Here is a 25,945-nt window from a genome sequence, read left to right on the forward strand (position 1 = left end):
GCCAACTGGTGTTCATGGGCAAAAGGGGCATTACCCTGCCACCTCCATGCACTTCAATGGCTGGGGGGTGGGGCAGGCCAATCAGGGAGTGGGAAGCAACCATTTTTTGATTATCACAGAGGAGCAGGTTGTGGGAGGGGTGCAGGGGGGGGGGGGTGCTCTCCTGGCACTAATGTGTTTAGTACTGGATTTGGTTTCACTTTGAGAAACACATTACGGAGCTGAACACAGAGCTCCTTATCTGGACTCTCTAGAAGCCAAAGAGAAGAAAGGAACCAGATGCAGACAACAATTGCATGAGTAGCTAAGAGGTAAATGTGCAGTTAAGCCTCTGCATCAGGGGCATCGTCCCCCCCTCGTTGCTTTAGCAGCTACAGAGGGAGTGGGGTTCTTGACGGACCTCTTCTGTCTGCAGCTTGGTAGACAAATGTGCATAATGAACTAAGAAGGGTGAGTGAGCGAGTGAAAGGAAGGATGGGTGGGTGGGTGGGTGGGTGGGTGGATGGATGGATGGATAGATGCACGGATGAATGAATGAGTGAACGGATGGAAGTGAGAATGGAAGAGTGAAAGGGAGAGAGGATGTATGAGTGAAATTGAGGATGGATGGATAGGTGAAAGGGTGAATGGATGGAGAAGTGAAAGGATGGATCGATGGACGAAGAGAGAAAGGAAGGAAGAATGAGTGAAAGGATGGATGAGGGATGAATAGATGGAGTGAAAATATGGATGGATGAGTGAAATGGTGTATGTAAAGGTGGATAAGTAAAACAATTGATTGATGAGTGAAAGAGAAGGTAGATGAAAGGATATATGGCTGAGTGAAAGGGTAAATGAATGGATGGATGGATGGATGGATGGATGGATGGATGGATGGATGGATGGATGGATGGATGGATGGATGGATGGGACAAAGAGTGGATGGGTGGGTGTAAGGATGGATGGCCTAGTGAAAGGGTGTACAGATGGATGAGCCAAAGGAAGGATGATGGATGGATGGAGTGAAAGGATGGATAGATGGAGCAAAAAGGTAGATGGATAGGCAGAAGGATGGACGGATAATTGAAAGGATGGATGATTGAGTGAATGGATTGGTTTGATGGATGGGTGTCCCTGGACCAGTGGTGGCTCTCTTTTATGGGCTAAACAGCTACACTACATCCTCCTTGTTTTGTGGTTCATTTTTATTGTGTCAAGAGTATTCACTCTTGATACAATCAAAATAAAATGCAGACCAGCTTCGGGTCCAGCAACAAACTGTGGCGGCTAGTGACATTGATTGCAGATACAGGTGCATGAAGGTGCCTGCGCCATTCCAGCACTGTGAGCGTGTCTGTGCGACTATGTGTGTGAGTTAAAGTGAGAGAGTCAGTGAAGTAGTAAGTCGGAGTGAGTGAGAATGAGTGACAGGAAGGACGAGTACGTGTGAGAATGTGAGTGAGGGAGAATGATAGTGAGTGTAACTGAGTGTTACTGTGTGTGAGTCACAGTAAGACTGAGCAAGTGGGACTGAGCGAGACAGAGCGGGTCAGAGTAGAAAGAGTGAGACTGTGTGAATCAGTGAGACAGAGTAAGACTAAGTGATTCAAAGTGAGACAGGGGGTTATTTACAAGAGGCCTGGCCCGCAGGAGCATCTCTTTTTAGGCGCTCTGGCAGTGCAGGCCTCTCAATAATATCTATAAGGTTACGCAAAGCCACCCTGCGTGGTTTTGCGTAGCCTAATAAATATGGAGTAAGACATGGCAGCACAAAGCTCTGCATGCCTTACTCTGTGGCAAGGAGGTGTTCCAAAGCATTGCATTGGGTGTTCCCACACAACACCCATGGATTTAAAATCTGCCCAAAATTCACAAAGTCACGTAAACCTGAGGCAGCGCCAAAGCCTTACGCCTACCCGGAGCAGGCGTAACAAAAAGAAATGTTTTCATTACTCAAGACAACGCCTCCGTGGATTGTTTTTTTGCAGGAAGGAACACCTTCCTGCACAAAAACAACCCTCAAACAACATAGAACAAGGGTGCCTATGTTGGCTAGGCACCAAATTGTGCGCCAGCGCTGGCTGAACAGACAGGAAAGCATCATGTCTCACAGATACGGTGCATTCCTGCCCTTTCAATTTGGAGAAGGGCAGCACTTGCGGTGCTGCCCTATGCCAAATCTTTGTAAATGGGGTCCTTAGTGCAAGAAAGTGTGAGAATGAGAGAACCCGTCAAGAAGCAGCTCATTGGTTCGGGCTCTGATTCTCTCTCGCCTGGACTACGCTAATGCGCTGTATGTCGGGACCCCTGGCTATCTGTTGAACAAGCTTCAGGTGGTGCAGAACTCAACGGCCCGCCTCCTTTTGGCTCTCCCCAGAAGGAGTAGTGTGCACCTCCATCTGCGCTACCTGCATTGGCTTCCTATGGAGGCGCGGATTAAATTTAAAATCCTGTCGATCGCCCACAGTGCCCTGTATGGCCGGGGGCCCAGTTATCTACAAAAGAGGTTCTCCTTTTATGTCCCTGCGAGCCAGCTGCGTTCCTCCTCCCAATTACTGGCTCAGATCCCCCGGTTCTTTTGTCAAAGGCTTGGTGGATGCGCCCTTGTCCGGAAAGCCACTTTGGCGTGGAACGCATTGCCATTGGCTCTTCACAGCATCCAAGATTCCCGGACCTTTAAGAAAAAGCTGAAAACCTTGTTTTAAAACTCTGGCATATGATCCTCTCAGGTTTCGCACCGGGACACTCTCTGGAGTAGCAGAGCGCGCTACAAATGCATATAACAATAACAACACCTCACCACTTTTAAAGATCACCAGCCGCCACTGGATCATTCACTATTCCACATAAAACACACACTTCTCCAGTGGGCTTTAGCAAGGGATCGAGGGGTAGCAGGGACGGGCGGGGAATTACTAGTCCTTTCCAAGTTATCACTAATAATGACAACCATAACAAAGGAAGTGTGGTATTGTGGCTATATTGCATTCTAATGTTTGCCTTCGGGCTTCTCCACTTTATCACACTGTGTGGTCTTGAGCAAATCAGTGGACCCACGAACCTGGGCAAACGTTTGGTTATCACTATGCCTTAGTTCACAAAATCTGGAAAATATGATAGCAATTAGGTGTAGTTTAAAATACTAATTTGCCAGAACATTAAATAACTGCCACTTCAAGCTGGGCCGTGGCAGTGTGAGGGTGTTAAGTGCACACTTGCAAGACTGCTGTTGTGAAAAACACACCACTAGATTAGGTTCCAAAACCAGCAGCACTTTCGTGTAAGGGGTGGGTTACAACAGCAGCGGCGGGCAGACGAGGTGGTAGAAACAAGGGAGGAGGGGGAGTGAAACACCGACCAGTAGGCGAGTGGTGGGTGAAAAGCAGGCAGGGTGGGTAAAAGCGATGGAGGAGGACAGTTACAAAACAAACGTCAAAATATGTTTGTAAAGAAAAAGGTAGCTCTAGCAACGAAGGAAGTGGATAAAGACTTTAAAAGGAAGGGGTACTTGGTGCATGCTTCCCAGAAAAGACAAACACATGAGGGGAGAAGAAGAGGAACCAGAAACTAAGCACTGGTAGGGAGGTATGCATAGCCCATCATCCTTCCTCGAACAGAATATCTCCCTCCGGTGGTGGTGAATATGTGCCCTCTGATGAAATAGGAGGCCTATGAATCTGCCTGGGCGAGACCAAGCTAAGGCCAGCCAATCGCTCATTTTCAGAGGGGTTGGTTGAAAAGCTTACAAGAACTTTCCTCTTGAAATGAACACCTAGCTATTCGTAAGAATCGAGGAGTTGTCTCACCTGGAAGCGAGCCTCTTCTACCGCTAGTTCTGGAACGTTACATAAGCACTGATATGTTGGCGCAGAGAAATGTCAAAGATGCAGTTAAGAAGTTCTATTTGGAATTCCCACCCACGGTGGAAGGAAGGAAAGTGCGTGCTCAGGTTTTACGTTCTCTGATTGTTATATGCTCACAATTTGGCAGACCTTCATAACATGCATTGGATTCCTCCAGGTTTCTAATTCCAGCCAAGAAAGTTTACAGTAAAGGGACTTACTGTTATTCGGGTCAGTCCTTTCCACTCCGTGACTTAGTGTAAGAAAGGCTTTGAGGGCCAGAAAATCTTTTTCAGCTCAAGCACATTGATGTGGAGCAACCAATCTGAACTGTGCCACAAGAGAACGAATGACTGATCTTCTCAGCGAGCCCCTAGAAAAACTGATAAGGTATCGACACTTATTTGTGGCCATGATATTTGGAAGACGCACCTAACAGAAGACTGCAAGCAAAGTCCCGCCATCTCGAGTTGACAACAGATGCGTGGGGTTTGCGCCTGTCCAGTAACTGATCCAGTGTTTTGCTACCTAGAGGAGCAAGAACAAAATGTGGCGCGTAGCACGTGCATTAGAAACTATGGTGCTTGGAAAGGCCTCTTCTTGGGGCTTTGGGTCGATCAGTGGTCACTGGCCAGTAACTGTGGAATATACGGTTGCTTTTGCAACTGTACAGCAGGGTTGTAATGATGACGTCACTAAAACCTTACACAGGCCTGCTCTACTGAGCTTCAACTTAGCAAATCCTGTTCCTGTGAGTGTAAATCCTGCATTGCCTCAAAAAGCTGGGCATCAGTGAGCCTTGCACTAGTGATCCATGACTCAGCAATATCCTGGTACGTTTACACTAGTTAACCTAGAGTGAGTGAGCACCAGTGAGCTTCGACCAACTTTTGTCTTAGTGAGCTGGGCACTAGGCGAGTTCCGACTCTATATTACCTTAATTGGTCCTGCAATACTGAGTCCAGGATTAGGGAGTTCTGCTTTAGTGACCTACAACTGAGTACCGAGTGGAATCAGTGCTAGCGTGCTGAATTTAGCACGTGTGTACGCTCTCCATAAAAAGCTCCAGCTAGGTGGTGTCTACAGAGTACTGCACTAGTGAGGTGTGTTCTACATACATGAAGTCTGCAGTAGTGAGATATTCTTTGGTATGACATTAGCAAGCTCTGTCCTAGTGAGAGCTGTCTTTCTATTGCAGGGATTCTAAAGGGTATATGTGTTTTGTTCACTCGCCCTTTAATCTGTTGATCATGATGTACCCAACTCTGCAAAGTGCCTCTGAAAACATGCATGTTGATCAAACAAAAGTTAGAAAACATAAAGGTCCTTCATGCGGATTCAGGTACTCCTAGTCCTTGCTCTCTCACAATCAGATGGAACCCAAGCTGGACAGGGGGTCATGAGGACGAAAGTTGCTCTCCCAAGGTGCTAAATCCACCGTTTTAAAAAGGTTCTCCTCACTCAAGCTAGCTGCCTTCCTGTGGCAGCATCAGCTCCCCTGTGCAGCCAATGGGTGCACCTCATGTGTCCCTAGTCCTCACATGAACCCGTGGGGTCACAGCATGTTCAAGCGAGGGAGGCTGCAGGGTTGTTGAGAAAAAGGGAGACAAGGCCAAGAACAACTTGATCAGCAGGAAGCAAATATTAGTACTCTACTGCCCTGCTCGCCCTCCTTGGACACTGGCTTAGCAATATCACCGAATAATATACCGGGAAAGGGTGACCGTTTGTGGAGGGCAGGCCACACAAGACAGCAGCAGCACCCTCAACTGCCTTGCAGCTCGGCTCACCGAACACCAACACTTACTGCCAACGACGTGTTTCAATATACAGTGCGTCTTACTGCACATCTACCATTTCGAAGCACTGTAAGCAACAGGTATTAAGGTTACACAATGAAGTGGTAGTTTATTTGGCAACCTCACAAAGATGGAAGGCAGAGGTGCCCTTGCTGACATATGGCAATGTGACCTGAGCATCAAAGCAGATGTCAGTGAGCAATCTCCCGCCTGCATCCATGGATGGAATGTGAGGTCCCTCAGAACAGGGTTCTTATGAATGAGGCTGCAGAAAAAATACACCTGGCAACAGCTACCTATGCTGAAGTTCACCAGGTGTGAAAGAAAGGATGGCTTCAAAAACAATTAGTTTGTTCAAGGTAAGGTTTTAACAGATTAGGCTGGAAGAGAGTGAAGCGTGGGTGAAAAATAACGTTCAATGACCGGCAATACCTGAAGCTTAAAGGCACTCCTGAGAGAAATAGAACACACAGAAAGCCTGTGTCCCAAGCAAGGAGCTCAATGGCACAGCATATTCCAGATTCAAACCCTATGTGCAGCACTGAGGATCCGAGGTCTCACCCGAGAGCCAGCTTAAGCTCCATCGCAGCTTCTTTCCTCACAAAAAGACAGTGATGTGACGGATATCTGCAACAGTAGAAATTCCCGAGCCTGCTGTGACGGGCATGATGCAATCTACTGAAGACACCAGACAATTGATCGTTTTATCCAAGACCTGCTTGCAACACAACATCCATTTACTTTTCTGCTATCTCTTCAAAGAATCTTTCCAGGCGGTATATATGATGCATATGTGTGAATTGACAAGTTATCGAGGAACCAGCGTTTCAGGGTGAGAAGTGCAAAGCGTGGAGGAAAATTGTAGAGGATGGATCTCCGCTGGTAAGAGCCCAGTGGCAGCTCCTCCTCTATGGCGGTGGAGCATAGAGGCAAACGAAAAATTAAATGTTTAAAATGTAGATCATTTTGTTTTTCGCCCTGCGGCTAAGGCTTGGGGAAGGGCCACAACACTGCAGCAGGGGGAATAGGAGTGGGGGGCACTGCTGTCAGTATGCATGACGGTTTGGCCAGCCGTCTTAGGACGGCCAAACCGTCATGCGCACTGACATCTCTCCAACCCAGCTGTGCTGGGTGGAGAGACCAGCAGGCACAGGCTCCCAGCTCCCAATGAAGCACAAAACAAGCCTACTCTGCCCAATCCTGACACTGCTCTCATGGGCATGAGAGCAGCGTCTGGGTTGGAGCTTCAGCCTGTGCCCAGTCTGAGAAGCAGAAGAGCGGCGAGCAGAAGAGCAGCAGGTTCGTTTTTGTTAGGTCTCGCCTGACACAGCGCATGCGCTGGATCAGACGAGTCATTTTGTGAGGGCTCCAAAAAGTGCTACCAGGCCAGCCTAAAGCTACAGTGCAAGTGCGCGGGCGTCGCTCTTTAGAGCGATTAGTTTCACTTTCGTGGCCGCTTTGATGTTTGATCGCGATCGCAATCACTTTTGCGGCCGCTTTGATGCTCTCCGTGAGGCTTCAATAGATTGCAGCAGTTAAAACAAGCATTGGCATAGCCAATAGGTCTCGCTTTTGGGACCTTATAAGTGTTTAGTTATGCAACTGTTGCATGGCTAAACACTTATAAGGTCCCAAAGGCGAGACCTATTGGCTATGCCAATGCTTGTTTTTATTGTCACAGACCCCCGAACCCCACCACGCCCCACCACATACCCCTGACTCCAGCCACTACTGGTAAGAGATGAGATTCAGCTCTAGAAGGGTGTACTCGAACAGGATTTACTAGTATGAAAACCAGTGCTGACAAAGCCATCCTCGTGCTGTTCAGTAAGAGAAGAGATGGTTCTGCCCTGTCCTCCCCACATCCGATTTACTGCTTTGACAGTTGTGGACATGTGGTATGGTTTGTGCAATTATGCCCTAAAAATCACTGAGCAGCTTGTGAATGGTGTGGGCTCTCATCTTCCTTAACTTGGCACGAGACACCAGGCCACCTGATGGTGTAGTGGAGATGTTCATGTCCATCTCTGACTGGGAAGTGTAGTGTCAATCCCTGACAAATGTGCAAAAGTATCACTGAGTGCGTACAGTATACAACCCAAGCTACTAGGTGAATGGCTCACTTCAGTAAGCTGCTGAGGCGTCCAGCTTCTGTTTGCTCCTGGCGGATCTGTCCGTTCACTTGGACAACACTAACACTTCTTTGTTCCTGTTCTTAGCTGCCATTTGAGCTGGAAACTGCACCCTCCTCTAGGTGCAAAAAATGGAAGCCACAGCAGGAAAGGGGTGATTAAAGGCATTCAGTCTTCCTCACTTGAAGGAGGCGGCCCCTATAACCAAGTGCCTCCTCTATGGATGAGCAGCTCATGACATCTGGGAGATATTGCTACCCTCCTGCGCAGCACAACGGATTTATAGGCAAATGCCTAATTGCAGCACATGCCCCACTGGGACACGTTGCTACTCTAGCAATAGAAGCCCTAAAGTATTCGTCTGGGAGGCGGAGATGCAGGACTTTGTGATGTTTCAATGGATTTATCAGAATGACTGGCCAGTAGGAATATCCTCCTGCAGTGGACACTGAAGTGCATTGGGGAGTCAAGGATGATTTTCGGAGTTCAGTGCGGTACCAGACCTCTAGCCATGACAGGTGGGAAAACAGCCTCTTTTGTGCAATTAGATCATTTTGGTGTTGTTTTCAGCCTAAACAAATAGTGCCAAAGCACCTCATTTAGCAGATAATAATTTTCTAATTAGTTGTTTGTTTGCAATTATGTTTATTTTTAATACAACTCTTATGTTTGTGAGATAATTTGATGTGTACGCACTGGGTGGGTTGGAGACGGTCTTGAAGTGCCGTCATTCTTCGATCAAGGATGCCTGCGTCACATATAACCTGCATGTCTGCAAACTATGGGGCATTGAACGGAGACCATGTCACTCAACGGCCTATGCATCAACAGAGAGACTGAAGAGCTTTTCAGATCCTCCAAAGCAGGAACACATTTCTGGTGGCTACAACTAGATCTTTTACACACTGACACTTTAGCACAAGATTTTTTTCCTGCCAATCATGTTCTAGGGCTTATAGGATAATGGAGTAGAACCAGAAAATGAGATTCAAAGGTCTACCGAATGGAAACTCGATCCGCAGACAATAGAGAAAGAGGCCACTCTTTGTGCAGTGCTTCTAAAACATTTCTTAATAAACAAAATAGTTCAGCAGTTCAAACAAGCCAAGCAACCAAGATCTGATACCATTTAGATTTTACTCCAGTTCTCAAGACATGTCCAAAAATCCAGACATCCCCCCATGTAATGAAGATATGTGAGACTTCACAAGCCAGACTATCGTTTGAAATCTTGGTGCTAAGACATTCAAAGGGCTGAGAAAAGTCTCAAGATACACACGTTAATGCAACAGACTGTGAATTTGGCGTCTAGCTTGGGACCTTTACTCTTCAATTCCTTTATGGCTTTTGTACACACTTTACCGACAAACATTTCTTCTAGCCTAATGTAGCAGTAGGTAAACAAAAATATCTGGCATATGGAAATGTGCTCTTCAAACATATAATATTTGAGTAAATATTTCTTCATCGTAGCTTCATCCTTGAATGCCATTTTAAGTCTTTCAGAAGGATACTTTGCTCTTAAAGGAAAGTTGTTCTTAGGTCTCAATTACAATTGCAGTCTAAAGTGGTTTCAGAATTCCATCTCAACTGGACAATTTCCTTCTCTGCTGTTTTCCAAACCGATCAGTTTTTTCATGCGCTGAGTGCCAAATGCTCTAAGCCTGATAAAATTACACTAAATTCATATTGCACCTTTTGGTATGTTTCACCTATCGCTCCTGCAAAGCAATCATTAGTCATGTGAATTGCTACTTACATCATGGTTTATTACCAGGAAACTACCATCCGTGCTGTACATTTCAGAATGTGTAAGGATACCCCTGCAGCACTATTGGGAAACAGTGTTGTACCAGAATTTGGAAATGCTACCACATACTACGTATGTTTTTTCACCACTTCATTAATTATTACTACAGCATTGGATGTGAGGCAGCTTCACAGGTGAGCTATGCAACTCTTGATGTAGGTTAAGCAAATCTTAGCAACCTTTTGAGAAATGGCTATCAATTGTTAGTACCCTTTTGCCTAGAGTCTCAGTGGTTGGTAGAGGAGAACCAATGCTGCATGTGAAACCGCTCTGCATCAGAAGTGATTGTATTTTCCATAAATCTACTAACAAGCCTAACTTCCTAGCCAGCTTGTCATGACATTCTGTCACCAATTCTGATTGGATCGAAAAATGAAAGCAGATGGAAGGAGCAATATTTGCGGAATTAAAAATCTAGGCACCATTGATAAATTAGTACACAGTTATTTTTGAACCAATACAAGGGAAACCTAGAATCAAACTATGCGATTCAAAAGAAGATAAAAATGAATTGAAGGACCACTGCTACAGGGGCAACTGTTTTCTTTGAGCATGTTTATCAGTAACGTCGTGGGTTCAATATGTCCCATATGGACAGCTGCTGATTAAGGTTTGTGAAGAAATTGTGGAGTTGTTCAAGATAATTCCTTTTCTCCAGTCATTACCTCTGATGCATGATATTTGGCTATGCAAGCCTGCTTAATGAATGGCCGTCCAGCTTCCCGGAGCCGCGCTGCATTGTAAGTTAAAAGTCGGGCTGCCTCTATCTGTGTAGCAACATGGGCTATCTGATGCTGCATGCCCTGCCAAAGAGAGAAAGAAAGAATTACTATGACAACCTGTGACATCATACCCTGCAACAGACTGAGAAAAAAATGGGATTATACGGTTTAAGTACCTGCAATCTCCAGCCACAAGAAGAGCAAAAAAATAAATATATACATTTTTGAATAACCACCAACATATATACAAGCTAAAACAGGTTACAACTAAGAGCACAAATAAAAATTAACTGAATAACACAAATGTAAGACAAGCATACCCACACAAACATATGAAGACAAAAAGCACTGGCTATGACCAGAGGTCTTGCTTATGAATAAATGTGCCTTTTTAATCATTGATTGGTTTAGGCAGTCAGTAAGTCATCATACGTGTACTCTGTCACTCATCTTTCCAGTCATGCAATCATTCGTTCATTTACAGACATTGTATTGACTCTCTGACACAACTAAATTAAAACACTAACTTAACATATGAAAGTAAATTAAAATAATCTTTTCGCCGCCCCATTAAAGCTTCTCCTGTATATATTATCTCCTGGTTGATGCCTCACTTCTTGAAGCTGCTTCTGCCTCTATAATGTACCCCATCTTCGTTTGGGATCATTCTGCAATTTCATTTTCTATTCTAAATCAGCCAAATAAAAGAGAAAATAGAATATGGCGCTTAAATTTGGATATCCTTGATAATGAGACAGAGGCTGTGGATCTAAAGAAGGAAATGGATCTTTTCTTTAGGGACAAGGAAAATTCGGTCTCTTCCCGCGTAACCCTTTGGGACACGTTTAAATACGTCATGAGGGGTCAAATGATTAAATGTATGGCAAAGAAAAAACGTGACATCAAAGAATCCATGCAGTTCCTAGGCAGTGACATTAAAAGAAAGGACAAAGAATTTCGACATTTGGGTGACAAAACCTTTTTGAAGGACATTAAAATAACTAAAATACACGTATAATACTGTAGTAAGCAAGATAACTCATCTCTTGATTCAAGCCCAAAAGTTCAAACACCTTCTTTTTCGTAATAGAGCAGGTAAACCGCTGGCCGGCATGGCTTGCAGGTGGGTGGGCGTCCGCTGGAGTCGCGAGGGGGCGCTGCAGGGTGGGGGGGCGGGGGCGCAGGTGGTGTTGCACGGGAGGGGGCAAAATAAAGATAGAAAACTTAACTCAAGGCCAGTCCCGCTTTGCTGCTCCTGTCTTCGACTACAGGAAAAGGAAGCAGGCAGCCAGGATACCTCCCCTAAGCCAATCACACTGCTGTAATGCAGCGTTGTGATTGGTCTGAGATCTGTGATACGGCGCTCAGCCAGGGGCTAGAGTGGTGGACATGTTCTCCATGCAGGCCGTAATGCAGCCTGCATGGAGAAGTGGAAAAGTGTGCATTACTGGTTTGGGCGGCCCGAGAGGGCCGTCCAAACGGTCGTTGAGCACTTAGGAGTGGGCAAACCAGTCCACCACTGCCCTGCTCGCAGGGCAGCACTGCCCACCCGACCGCAAAGCAGCAGGACACGTCACAAAGCATACAATGATAATAATTTAAAGTTATTATCATTTTATGTTTCTCTTCTTCACACTGCTTAAACAAAGTGGGGCGACGTTCCCCCGCCATAGCGTAGGAGCCACCCATGCCCCTAATACACATAATAAAGCACAGGCTGGTGCTCAGAAAGTGAAAACTGAAGAGATTCTGGGGCTGTTTAGAGAGTTGTATGAGAAGCTCTACACTCATCCGAGTACACAGGATGAATCGAAATGTCTGGAATTCATAAAGTCCCTGCCTACTGCTTCAGTCTCGGACGAGGAGAGAGAACACCTTAATGCACCTTTCACCTCATAGGAAGTTATTAAAACAATAACATCAATCCGCTCAGGGAAAGTCCCTAGTCGTGATGGGTTTTCCATTAGTATTAATAAAACATTTAGTCACTATCATTACACATCTTAAAAATACCCTAAATTATTTTGCGCTCTCTGGCAAGGTGACTGGAACAGCCTCGGAGGCCACAATTGTCGTTCTAGTCTAAGAGGGTAAGACCATTTAGACCCAAAACATTTTCGCCCAATCTCATTATTAAATATGGAGGCAAAAATCTTTGCCTAAATTTCTTGAAAAAAAGATTGGAGTTCTTCATCACTAAGATGATTCATAATTCCCAAATGGGGTTAGTCAAAAGCAGGCTGGCCAGTGACAATATACGCACTTTTTGCCGCATCATCACAAAAGCCCATTCTATCTTCGATGCCATCTGCTGCGATTTGCCCTTGACGTCGAAAAGGCATCCTATAAAGTCTCCAGGCCTTTTATCCAAACAGGCGTTGAAGCACAATCTTGGTAATTCATTTATTAAAATGGCCATGGCCCTTTATGACAACCCCAAAGCAAATATTAGAATTAATGGTGCCGCCTCTTCCTACTTTAGCCTTCACCAAGGGACAAGACACAACTGCCTCCTAACCCGTTACTATTTTTACTCTCCATTGATCCCTTATTCTTCTTAACTCGTCCCCTGACATAAAAGAGTTTATATTCGGCTCCACTTCTTACAAAACCACAGCATACATGCATTACATTTTGATTTTTACTGAAGATATTGAGATAGCGATTTCAAGCGTCTCCAAGATTTTTCAAGGGTGTCTGAATCCACTTTAAGTAAAGATAAAACCGAGGGTCTTCCTCTAAATCCACTATGCTTTTCCTCACACTTAAGTGACTCTGTCCCTAAGTGGCAGGCCATAGACCTGAAATACTTTGGAATTTGGTTTTGTTCGGACCTTGCTGAAACACTACAATATACTGAGGCGTAGACTATTTCCAAAGTTAAAGATCTTCTGACATCCTGGTCTCCTAAATATATTACATGGTGGGGTAGGCTTCAAATATTCAAGATGATGATAACATAGCGGACACAAAATTGACAAATGGAGTTATCGATAAAATTATCTTTTTTCTTTCAGGAGATCAACATAATAACCTTCACATTTTTGTGAAACGACAAAAGAGCGAGGATCTCATACAAGTCACTTCGCCAAAGTTTTGCCCTTGGGGGTTGCAATCTTCCAAACTGGAGCCTCCATCAGTCAGCACTTTTGGCAGCGCGGAGTGGGTGCTGGCTTCTCCCAAGATCCTCCAAGATGGGTAGAGATTGAATGTGCTGTTTGCTCACTTTTTAATTAGCTTCCATCATTACAATGTCAAATTTCAAAACTCCGCAATTTTTGTAGACACTGTCACTGCACTAAACCTATTAAACAAGAAGATTTGTCCCTGTGATAAGACGTCTAGTCAATCGACCATTCATGTACTGTTTTTCTGTAAATTTTATACCAATTTAATAATCCTTTTTATTAAGCCCCTATTGAAATAATTAAATTTTAGACAATGCAGACCGGCGTATTTATTTTTACAACTCCTTCCAAATCTATTTACATGTGTGGTATTAGCAAGATTCTTGAGGGCTGTTTTTACCAGAAGGAAGCATTAACTGATGTATGTTAAATCATGTCTGTTATTACTGTACTCGTTTTTTAGGTTCCGATTCAATTTCTTTCTTGCACTATAATGTATACTTTTATGATTCTTCATTTGAATCGAATAAAGAGGATTTGATTTGATCAAGAAGATGCCGGACTCCATCCACAAATCTAGACTAGCTTCTCTTTGGTATAACCCTAAAACACATGCCGATGTAGCTAGGACTATCCCTTGCATATGGGCAGCCAAGAATAAAGTTAATCAAGTTAAAGATCTACATCTACCTTCTCAAGTTTAGCACAACTATATAACCTTCCTGACTTGGATTTCTACTCTTTCCTAAAAATCGAAGTGAAGCTGTCAAAGTTAAAACATATTATCCAGCCCTCTCTGGTGGCTTGCCAAGCCTCGCGACTGCTTTTGGGTCACAGTGCCTCCAAGATCTATAAAATCTTGGCAAATTCCCCCCAATCGCACTCTACGACTTTCTACGCCAAATGGGCTAGCAACTTTCACTCTGAGGTCTTTGACCACATATCAGAGGACAACTGTCAAAACACTAGCAAGCTATCTCTATGCAACAAAATAGCGCCTTCTCTTGTTGTCTGTCGATTTAGATACCGTATATAGATTTCCCGATTTATATCCTTATATAGGCACAATTCGCATTGCCCATATTTAGGCATAGAAATCCTACCCTTATTTAGGCATTATCCATGCTAACCAAATACAGGCATGGCCACCTACATCCGTTCATCTATGTCACAACGAGTTCTTGGAAAACCAGACTCTTAAGCCTTTAGGACTTCCCCTTGCTTGGATATTGATTTCTCCAAGAACTCATTTATTATGCATGAACATCTATTCCTTAGGGGTTCATTCATGACGTTCTTCTGCCCGACTTTTACGTCAATACTGGCATTCCTAAACACCTTCAAGGTATAAATATACCTTCACTTACCATGGCAAACCACGGTTCGGCTGCCTACTTTTGCACGATGCGGCTCACCACGGCAAGTTCGGAAGGAAGTCAAGTCCCGCCTGACGTACTGACCAGACGCTGTCATCCTCCTCGCAGAGAATCCAGCTCCAGTGTTTCTGATTCCCCTTGCAGGGCGTTCGAGATCGAGACTCGGAAAGAGATTCCAACCTCACTCATTCTAAGGTATGGAGCGGACTAGAACCTAGAGGGACTTTTGGCAAATTTTGGCAACTATAGCTAAACTAGACAATAGACAAACAGCACCTACTTCTTACCTCGTACTACACTTAGGTTAGGTACACTGGGGTAGAACTAGCTAGAAGCATCAGATGAGTATTAACATTTTAGCCTGTGTTATTTATGTATGTATTTTTATGAATATCTGTCATAGCTACAAACCATGCTATTGCAGTATTATTTTATCTTACTGCTAACGCTGTACATAATATAGTTCGCATTCTGTCTTACGATTGTAGCAGTTCATATCTCTTGCATGAGAGATAAGACTGTTCAATATATCCTTTTTTATTGAAACGCCAGTCTATCTATTTCTGTGTAACTCTGTAGAAAAGAAGCATGCACGATTCACTGAGTGAAACTGTTATCTATTGTTTCCACGATTCTGAGATTGTTCAGATTCTAAGGGAAACAAAGTTGTCATGTTTATGCGGTTGTCAGAAACTAATCCCTTCTTGTTTATTCGAGACGTTTTCTAGTCACCTCTGAGTTAGCTGGCACACACAAGTAATTACGTTTAATGTACTCGATAGAGACATACTGACCTCAGTCCTATGTCAAAACTATAGTGTATATTATTCCAATGCGCAGAGCCTATCGGGATATAGGAACTACACTACATGGTGCCCAACGGTTTGGTAAGGCACTAATTTAACGCTAGATACTGAAGTAACTCAGTCGTGCTTTTCTCAGAGACCCCTACTAATAATACTCCATAAGACGTCTGGAGTGGGTAGGGATAATATCCGCCATAGTGGATTAGGACAAAAATCCTATGTATTAGCTGTTTGGTTTGTTCAACGTTTAAGGATACAGTGTTCCAAAATATTGTGCACCTTACCTTTGTGCCCTTGAAACTTGCTCTGCAATTTACATTAAACAATGTCCCTAAACGGGGATAATAACACCGGAACAGGAGGAGCTCTACCAGACTATGTCGCAGCAGCTTTTGATTATACAGGTTTTACTGAAACCGATGAAAATGCAAAAATCATCGCTCCAAATTTAAGGAGAGCCATTACTCTAAAACTTATAAAACATGGCCTAACACCAAGAGGTGGTAGAGCAGTTTTTGTGATAGAGGCACATTAATCTCACCAGACAGAGGTATTCTATTCATGGATAGTATTCCCAGAATCAAATCCAGTATCTAAAACGTTTCACTTCTACAAAGAAGATGAACCACCAGAGGAATATATTCCTTTCGAGGATATTGAAATTCCACTCACATACCAGGAGCATGATCTCTGGTTTAAAGGCGCCTATCTAAAACGTTTCACTTCTACAAAGAAGATGAACCACCAGAGGATTATATTCCTTTCGAGGATATTGAAATTCCACTCACATACCAGGAGCATGATCTCTGGTTTAAAGGCGCCCTAAAACATTACAATCACATTACCAGGTTCGGTCCACTAGGTAGACCAGGAGCAACATGGCCGATTTTAGCCGGCTATACACCTCATCCTGACATTGAAGCAATGTCAAAGGTAGAATTACTTAATCAGATACAAAATTTAATAGAATTACACAGTTGCACCACAACTGTCTGAAAGTCCTGAAAAGGCCTTCACTCAAAACAATCCTATCTCTTCTAAAAAGAAGTGGGGAAATAACAAACAACATTCAAAAGAGAAAGATTCTCAATCCCGAGGTAGGTCTCCTCAAAAGGAGCCCTCTGAATAGGGATAATTTGAGAAAACCTGACAGGTATCAAGATACTGATACACGTTCCTCTCGTACCTTTCAGATATCGTCACAGATATCCGAAAGAAGAGGACAGTCAGATCAAAAAGAAGAACATGTGAAGTCCAAAGATGATCAACACGTTCAGAAAAACAAACCAAAACCTCAATTCTCCAAGAAGAAAGTAGCAGGTCTGAAGATCAGACATGCCGAGGATTCTGAGAACACAACTCAATAACGGAGAATGAGCTCAGTCAATGTTGGACAGCACAGCAGAAGTATCAATAGCTCGCCAGAACCTGAAGGGACTTCTGGAGACAGTGGACCTGATTGAAGACATTCGAGTTGAAACTGCAGACACCAGGGTTAGTTCTCCACAAAGGTTATATGAAATAACACTCCGGATGGAGGGTGACATACCAAGAAAAGTGAAAGCACTCTTTTGGGAGCGACTTCCAAAGGGTTATGATATACTTCTAGCAGAACGGGACTGGCCACCAGAATTTGTCAGAGAGTGCCCACATGGTGAATACATCATTATGCCAGCCTTCTCTAACCATGTTCCAGTACATTTAAAATATACTTATGCCAGGAAATGGGCATTGGCCCAAGCCCCAGCATTATACAAAAATCAAGTAGGATGGGATGAGGACTCACCTCACCATAAGATGCAGTTAAAAAAATCAACCAACTGCACAAAGGCAGTACCCAATTAAGCAAGAAGCTAAAAAACAGGTCAGGGAGATCTTAGATCAACTTGAATACCAAGGGGTGATTGAAACATGCACATCATCAATGAACAATTCTATGTTTCCTGTTTCCAAACCAGCCAATACATATCGTCTAGTTTTGGATTACAGACACCTAAACTCTTGTTGTAAAACATTTGCAGTGCAAAATGCATATAGTACAGCATTAATGAATAACATTGTGTGTGAAAAATATAAAACCACATGGGGCGTGGCCTAGCAGGCTAAGATGGCGGTCGCACATTGAGTGTGCTCCCAGACCCCTCCGCTATCCGTCGTGATCCGCCTGCTTTCCTGGGCATCTAGGGCTGCGACCTGCCCCCCCACTTCAGCCACTTACCTGGTCCGAGATTCTGGGCTCCGGCGCTCCTGGAGATTGCCGGACGGTCCAGTTGGTGCCGCAGCTAAGATGGCGACTGTTCCTCCTCTCCCGCTGCAGCCTGTCATCAGGGCTTGAGCTGTCGCAGCGGTGTTGAATTGCAGCTGGGAGGCGGCTGGTGTATGCGGTGCAGTGAAGATCTGAGCGCCGAGTGTTCTCCTTCCTTCTATCCAGACGATGCTGTGAGGCCCTGGTTGTCACAGAGACTCCGCTGCGGCTGGGAGTCCGGGTGTAGAGCTGCCCCTCCCCCTGCCTGCCTAGGCTAAGGTCTCCGTAGCGGCGCTTAGGGCTCCCCGCAGCCCTGCTCTCCCTTCGGCCGTCATTTTGGGAAGCAGGAGCTTGCTTCCGTGTGCGGAGTGTGGCGCTCCTGGTGGCCGGCTGCTCAATGTGGCCTGCGGGGGAGCCTCTCATCACTGGCTCCCGCCTCCCTTGTCGCCGTGGCAGAGATGGACCCCGGCTGAGGGGCCTGTTCTCCTGTGATGCGGTGCTGTGCCTGGGGCTCCCACTGACGGCGCTGCTGATAGACTGCCTCCAGACCCCCCGCACCTGGGGCCGTGGGGCAGAGGTTTGTGGTGCTTGACCCCCCACTGGGCCCCCCCCTTGTCTTCGGCCATTGAATCGGGCGGCGGGAGACTGGTGCGGGGACCCAGGGGTGACCATGCTGACGCTTGGGCTGGGACGCAGCTGAGGAGAGGACCTGACATCGTTGCCCCCTCGCCCTTCTTCTGCTGAGAAGGTGATTAGCTCCCTGTTGTGGGGCTGGGTGCTCCGGTGGTGCAGTGTCGCTCCTGCGCCCTCCCCGGTGGCGGTGCTGCTGGCAGTCTGTCTCTTGGTCCCACGCGGTGGCTGCGGGGTGGCCCCCGACTCGCCCTTGGCTTCTCTGTGACCAGCGCTATCTACGGCGGCAGCCCGGCTCCCCCTGTGGCGCCGCCGTGATACCGGCCGTCGTGCCGGAGTGGTGGTGGGATGAGATCCTGACTGCTGGCTGGTGGCCTAGTGGAGGCGCGGACCCGCCGAGTGGCGACCCTGGAACGTGGTGAGTCCTGGTGACGTGGCGGGGGGCCTTGGTGTGGCTGTGGGTGACCCCCCCCCCCATGCACCTGGCTTGCATGTGAGCTGGATGTGGCGACGACGTTGCGGTTGAGTGACCTGCTGCCCCCTCCTGGGTCGTCTGCTGCGGCTCCGCCCTCCCGGGCCCTGGTGCCTTGTCTCCCGAACTGCTGAGACTGCGTCACTGCTTGGCTCTGGTGGGAAAGTGCTGCTGGTACCTGTGGAGGGTCTCCTGAACCGGGCCTTCTGCTGCCCCTGCCCCCAGCTGTTCTGCCTTCTGGATGCGGACCTAGGGACTGCGGCTCCGCTTGATACGGAGGACACTGCTCCCACCCGCTGAGGACCGGTGTACCTAGCCCTGCCCCGCTATCCGGAAGGGCCCCGGACCGGAGCTGTTTGGTATGTAGTGGAGTGCTGTGGCCTGGACGTGCTGTGTCCCCCCTCCTTCCCTCACTTACCTTCCCCTGCCTGCTGGCCGCTCTGGCCCCGGAGCCCGCACTCTACCTTCCCCTTGCCCACAGGCAGCCATGGCCAGAGACAAGGTACCCAAGACGCCCGCCACCCCAACTAAGATTGATCGCTTCACCAACGCCGAGGCTGGGGCCACGGGTGGGCCCGCAGACAAGGACACTCCGGCTGCAACAGACCTCTCTACCATCCTTCAGGCGATCCATATGTCTCAGTCCTTGGTTGAGGGGAAGATCGCGGAGGTCCGCGTGGACATGACCCTGATCCGGCAGGACCTCCGCAACTCCACTGCCAGGATTACGTAGGCCGAGTCTCGAGTCGCTGTTGTGGAGGATGACGTTCACCAGTCAAGCTTCAGATGACTCAACTTCAATCCCGCACGCAGGAGTTGCACCGCCGGGCTGAGGACGCTGAGAATCGAGACCGCCGCAACAACCTCCGCCTTGTTGGATTTTCGGACGACATGGAGCAGGGCTGGACGGCGGATTTCGTGGAACGCTGGATACGCTCCTGAATGCCAGAGGGCTCTCTCTCCCCTTGGTTTACAATTGAGAGGGCGCATAGATCACTTGCTCCTCGCCCGCGGCCAGGCGCGCCTCCAAGACCCATCATCTTGCGCATTCTCAACTTTAAGGACAGAGACGCTATCCTGGCAGAGTCTCGGAGACAAAAGTTAAAGAAACAGGGGTAACCCTATAACCCGAGGAACCTGGGCCTCATCAGCATAATATAAACAATGGTTCCATAGGGAAACAATTAATTTTCAATCGTAATAAATCAAAAAACACAGCATTTATAAATCAGTTGAATAATCAATATCGAACAAGAATGTACAATTTTAAATACAGAAATGTATTCTTTATGTTTTAAGTTGAGTATCAACTCTTTCAGAGATGAACAAAATCCTATACAAGGAAAGAAAAGGCTGTATATACAATATTTTTGAAAAACGACGCAGTGACCAAGTGAATAAAGTGACTTAGTGCAATAGGTGACAGTGTAGGTAATTACAATATATACACGTATTTACTAAGTAAAACCAAAATATATACAAAATTCTTATTTTGAAAAGTCCACAATTTCCTCATGGGTATACAATAAACCTTGTAAGGCACATGTCCTGTCTTTTGTTATCAACAAGGAAATCCGATTAGTAGGGGACTGGAGAACCGTCAACGTTTCGACCCTGAATCAAACACTATTTGTGAGTAGTCATATCGGGTCTTCTTCAGGACACAAGAGGTGTATACCAGCCTAAAATATAGGTAATAGAGCAAATGTCCCCAATAATATCGCAGTTGCCACTTGTAGTCAATCAGAGGGGGAACGGGCTCGTAAAGAGTCTTGGCTGCATAGGGGGGCCTCTCACTCTGCCAGGTTAATTTCTTCTTTATTCTCTCTGTCTTTATTCTTACCGCTGCAATTAACGGGACTTTCTCTTGAATACTGACTTCAAAGTCAGAACTTTGCGTATAACACTTCGAAAGTAGGCGCAGCCATCAGGACAAATTCCACTGGGCAGTAGTGTGTTTTCTGTCAGCTCAGTTGTCTCTATCTTTTCTTCAAGCCGTAGTTGTTTAACTTCTGCCTATTTTTTGTTTCAATTATCGACTCTGGAAGCTGTGTTTTCTATTACCATAGAAGTGGTCTCTGCTTCATTCTTCATCTCTTGCAGCACTACAAGGGTCTTTGAATGTGGATGACAATGGAAGAAATGAAGAATGAAGCAGAGACCACTTCTATGGTAATAGAAAACACAGCTTCCAGAGTCGATAATTGAAACAAAAAATATATATTTTGGTTTTACTTAGTAAATACGTGCATATATTGTAATTACCTACACTGTCACCTATTGCACTAAGTCACTTTATTCACTTGGTCACTGCGTCGTTTTTCAAAAATATTGTATATACAGCCTTTTCTTTCCTTGTATAGGATTTTGTTCATCTCTGAAAGAGTTGATACTCAACTTAAAACATAAAGAATAAATTTCTGTATTTAAAATTGTACATTCTTGTTCGATATTGATTATTCAACTGATTTATAAATGCTGTGTTTTTTGATTTATTACGATTGAAAATTAATTGTTTCCCTATAGAGTCTCGGAGACAGCAGCCTCTCAAGTACGAACACCTGACTATAATGGTCTTCCTCGATTACACTCGAGAGGTCCAGTCCCAGCGTCGCTCTTATGGAGAGGTCAAGCAAAAGTTACGCTCGCTGAACATTCAGTATCGGCTCCTTTTTCCAGCTCGATTGCGAGTGCTTTTTCCAGAACAAATCCTTCTTTTTCGATACGCCTGAAGAGGCATGGGCATGGGCTACAGAGGAGCGGCCGATGAAACCGACAGCCCAGGACACGGCGCCGTCTGGTGCCAGAGAGGGCACTCGTCAGGACATACCGACCCTCCGGCCGTGCTCTGGGAGGCGCAGGGGTCAACGGTGGGTCCTCAGCGGAGATCGCACCGGGGCCAACTGGGGAGATTGCTCCTCCTGGGTGGCGCTCCGGCTCTCTGGGCCGCTCTGATTCCCGGGCCGCCTCGCCCATCCTTGCTGGACCTCCCGGACACTGATCTTTCCCGTAGCCCCACGCTCCTCCCAGGGCCAGATTGAGTCCGTGTGGGTCTGTCGACTTCCCTTGCTCCAGCTACGGAGAGATGTCTTTAAGTGCTTGCACCTAGTCTTATGATTCACTGATTACTGCTGAATACTGACATGTACATCCTACTATGAGGAGGGGTCCTCCACGATGCTCCGCGTTTTAGTTTGGTTCTTTGTTATCCTGTTTACTGTTGAGCGACAGATGCTTCCGTTCCTGAAGTGTAGGGTGGGGGGTTGAGGGGGTTTGGAGCTGCGGCTCCCGGTTGTTCGGGTTTTTATTTTTCTTGTTCTTTGCACCAATTCTGGCACACTACATCTGGGTGAACGCATCCCACACATTGTCATGATCCCAAATCCACTGGCTCTGAGCTCGGCCTTATCCCCACCCGCTCCACCATGTGGGCCGATGGCCCGGTTTCCTGCACAGTCCCCTCATGTCCGGCAAATCTAGCGGAGCGTCCTCGCTCCATATGTCCTTGAATGCCAACGGCCTACTGGACAAGATTAAGCGTGCTGCCGTCCTGCAATACGCTCAGCGTCAGGCCGTGGATGTGCTCCTGCTTCAGGAGACCCACTTATTAGGCAACCACTGCCCCTTCCGTGCGCGCTATGGCTTCGGAGCAGTCTGGCATTCTGGATTCAATAGAGGTTCGAGAGGGGTGGCTATCCTGGCGTGCCGCACTCTATCCCTAGTAGTGCGTAAAGTGACGTACGACCCACAGGGTTGTTTTGTTCTTCTAGAAGGGGCCCTCGGAGATTGTCCCCTTAATTTAGTAGTGGTCTATTCACCCCCGCCCTGCTGGCTCCCACACTCCATCGGCTTACCCCTGTGATTGCTGCCCTGCCCCTGACCGTGGTGGGAGGTGATTTTAACACTGTTATGGACCCTGTCCTTGACTCCACGTCCCCTTCCTCCGCCTCAAGAACTGCCCAGTCTGGCCTCCTCTCGACATGGGCTGCCGGCCTGGGGCTCAGAGATGCCTGGAGACTCTGACACCCGACTGCACGGCAATACACCCACACCTCAGCTTCACACCGCACCCATGCGCGCATAGATTACACCTTCCTGCCGGCCTTGGACTGTCGGGCGACTCAAGCGGTCTCTATCCTTCCCAGGGGCCTTTCGAATCATTCTCCGGTGATGCTCTGTGTAGGGGCCCTCCCCCCATCCTCCCGCCCATTTTGGAGGCTCAACGCCTGGTACCTCCAGAATGGTGTGTTCAGAGACAGCGTGGGTGCCGAGCTCCGCCGTTATTTCACTACAAACCAGGGCTCAGTGTCCTCCTCTCGTACTCTCTGGGAGGCCGGCAAGGCCACCATCCGAGGATTTGCGAAGGGCCAGCTTAAGCTCACCCGTGCGGCCCGGGAATCACAGGTCACGCTTCTCGAAGCGCAGGCCGCCCAGCTTGAGACACTCCAGCCCGAGGACAGGGATGAGGCCCAGGATAGGAGACTTACATTCCTGAGAGACGAGATCAGACACCTCCATGGAAGCTGCCAAACTCCTTTGGTGCTCTTCAGTGGCCCGAGTGTACGGCTGGGGAGAGAAAAATGGGAAACTCCTCCATCGCCTAGCCACCTACCCATTGACCAATCGTATAATACCGGAAGTGGTCGATGCGAGTGGTGGGATTCAACGTGCTCCGTTGGCGGTGGCTCAGTGCTTCGCTATCTACTACACTACCCTATATTCGGTGCGGGCGCCTGGTCTTTCCCTCCACGAGCTCCTCCAGCGAGAGCGTTTCCCCCTTCCCCATATTAGTGATTCTGCGGTGGCGGACCTGGATCTTCCGCTTACCCCTGAAGAGGTGACAGACGCCATCTCCCGCATGGCAGCTGATAAGACGCCGGGCCCGGACGGGCTCCCCCAAGAATTCTACTTGTCCTACCAGGATACTTTGGTCCCGCCTCTCATTGAGATGTACAATGAAGCGGTGGAGACGGACCTAGCAACCATTGTAGTGATCCAAAAGTCTCAACCCCCCTCTAGTTGTTGTTCGGATTATCGTCCTATCTCGCTCATCAACACCAAACTTTTGGCCAGGATGGAGGCGAAGATCTTAAATCTTCGCCTCCATCCTGGCCAAACGCATACGACCCCATTTAGCAGCACTGGTTCATCCGAACCAGAGTGGCTTTATGCCTCTTCGAGGCACTAGACACTGTCTCAGACGCCTTCATCTTGCCCTTGCAAACCGACACTTGCTGTCCCTATATTTGTCTCTCCTGTTTGTAGACTTCGAGAAGGCTTTTGATTCGGTTGATTGGGGTTACCTAGAGGCTGTCTTGGAGCAGATGGGCTTTGGTGCTCCCTTCCGCAAGCTGGTGAAGACACTGTACCAGCGGCCCAGGGCGCAGGTTCTAGTCAACGGAGCTTTATCTCACCCTTTCCCCATTCACCGTGGTACACGACAGGGATGCCCCCTCTCTCCGATCCTCTTCGCCCTGGCTATGGAGCCCCTTGCTTGCCTTATTCGTGGTGACCACTCCCTCACGGGCTGGCGGTGGCTCGGCTTTGAAGAAGACAAAATCGCGCTTTATGCGGATGACGTCCTGCTGTTTTTGGCTGATCCAGCCTAGTCGGGACCCCGATGCCTCCGAGCGCTTAGTCTCTTCGAATGTACCTCCGGCTTGCGGCTCAAGCCGGCTAAGTCCGTTTTGGTCCCCCCCTGCACATTTCGCTGGAGTGCTTTGATTGGCAGTCGACGATCCCCCTTCGACGGCAGTCCTTCAAGTACTTGGGGATCTGGGTGGCCCTTCTCCCCGAACTTGCATAGTCGCTCAATGTCACCCCGCTGGTCAAGCGGGTCCGTGCGGATCTCTCGAAATGGCGTACTCTGCCCCTAAACACTTTGGGAAGGATAGCCCTTTTCAAAATGAGGATTTGACCCCGCTTTCTTTACATGCTTCAAAACACACACCTCTTGTTCGCCAGGTATTGGTTCCGAGAGATGGATGGTCTGATCACAAAGTTTTTATGGGGGGGGGGGGGGGGGCAGGGGGGGCGGATCCAGTGTCGCATTCCACCTTTTGACGGAGGTCTTGGTCTGACGAGCCTCTATATGTATTATTTAGCGACCCGACTACTCACGCTTCATGACTGGTTTAATGGCGGATGGTCCGATCCGGCATATCACCTGGAACTGCACACTTTGGGCTTCGCCTCACTCCAGGGGATGCTCCATGTATGCGGCTGTCCCTTGGGCTCTTCCTGAGGTTACTCGTGGGGTGTTCCTGGCTTGGTGGGCCTCATTGCGCCACACCCGCTGGTCGGGCAGGCTGACGCAATATACCCCCCTGTGGTGTGGTACCCAGCTCCAGGTGGTGGCATCCTTGGCAGGGTTTCGGCAGTGGGACCTCATTGGGATATCCCTGCTGGGCGATGTCTGGAGTGGTACCCACTTGCGCTCCTTTCAAGACCTGCAGGCCAGGCACTCTCTCCACCCCTCCCAACTTTTTCGCTACCTGCAGCTGCGCCATGCCCTCTGCTCATACATCCCAGATGGTACTTACTTGCCGGAGTACAGTCCGCCGGAGGCACAGATTATGACTGGTGATTTGGGGAAAGGGGGGATTTCCAGAATATACCGATCACTCACTAATAATACCCCCAACTCCCTCTCTCACCTCCATGATATGTGGGAGGGCTGACTTGGGGCTCTAGAGATGCCGACTGGAGAGATGCCTCGATGGGCCCTAAAACAATCATGGTCTCGGCGCGGCTTCGGTTGGTCCAAGTTTACACCGCTGCGCCTTCACAGTGTACGGCTCCGGTCGGATGCCCTTTGCCCCCGCTGCTCCCACCCCAGCGCAGACTTCTATCACATGGTGTGGCTTTGTCCTGCAATACAGAGGTACTGGGAGTCCTTAACAGGAGAATTGACGGAGGTATTGGGCTGGGAGGTCCCTCTGGCTCCTACGCGTATTCTGTTGGGCATAACTGATGGACTAGATGGTAGCAGAGCCGAGAAGCTT

At 47.5% G+C, this 25,945-nt stretch overlaps 1 protein-coding gene across 1 annotated transcript in view; it reads right to left on the bottom strand.

Annotated features, from left to right (window-relative positions):
* ACADSB (acyl-CoA dehydrogenase short/branched chain) overlaps positions 1 to 25,945 on the bottom strand; it is a 226,382-nt gene that overhangs the window by 14,208 nt on the left and 186,229 nt on the right. The window contains exon 9 of the mRNA XM_085601734.1: positions 10,228 to 10,365. Coding sequence (XP_085457860.1) covers positions 10,228 to 10,365 — 138 coding nt within the window. The remainder of the gene's footprint in view (positions 1 to 10,227; positions 10,366 to 25,945) is intronic.

This window comes from Triturus cristatus, chromosome 1_2 (assembly GCF_964204655.1).
Source record: "Triturus cristatus chromosome 1_2, aTriCri1.1, whole genome shotgun sequence".
Lineage (NCBI taxonomy): Eukaryota > Metazoa > Chordata > Amphibia > Caudata > Salamandridae > Triturus > Triturus cristatus.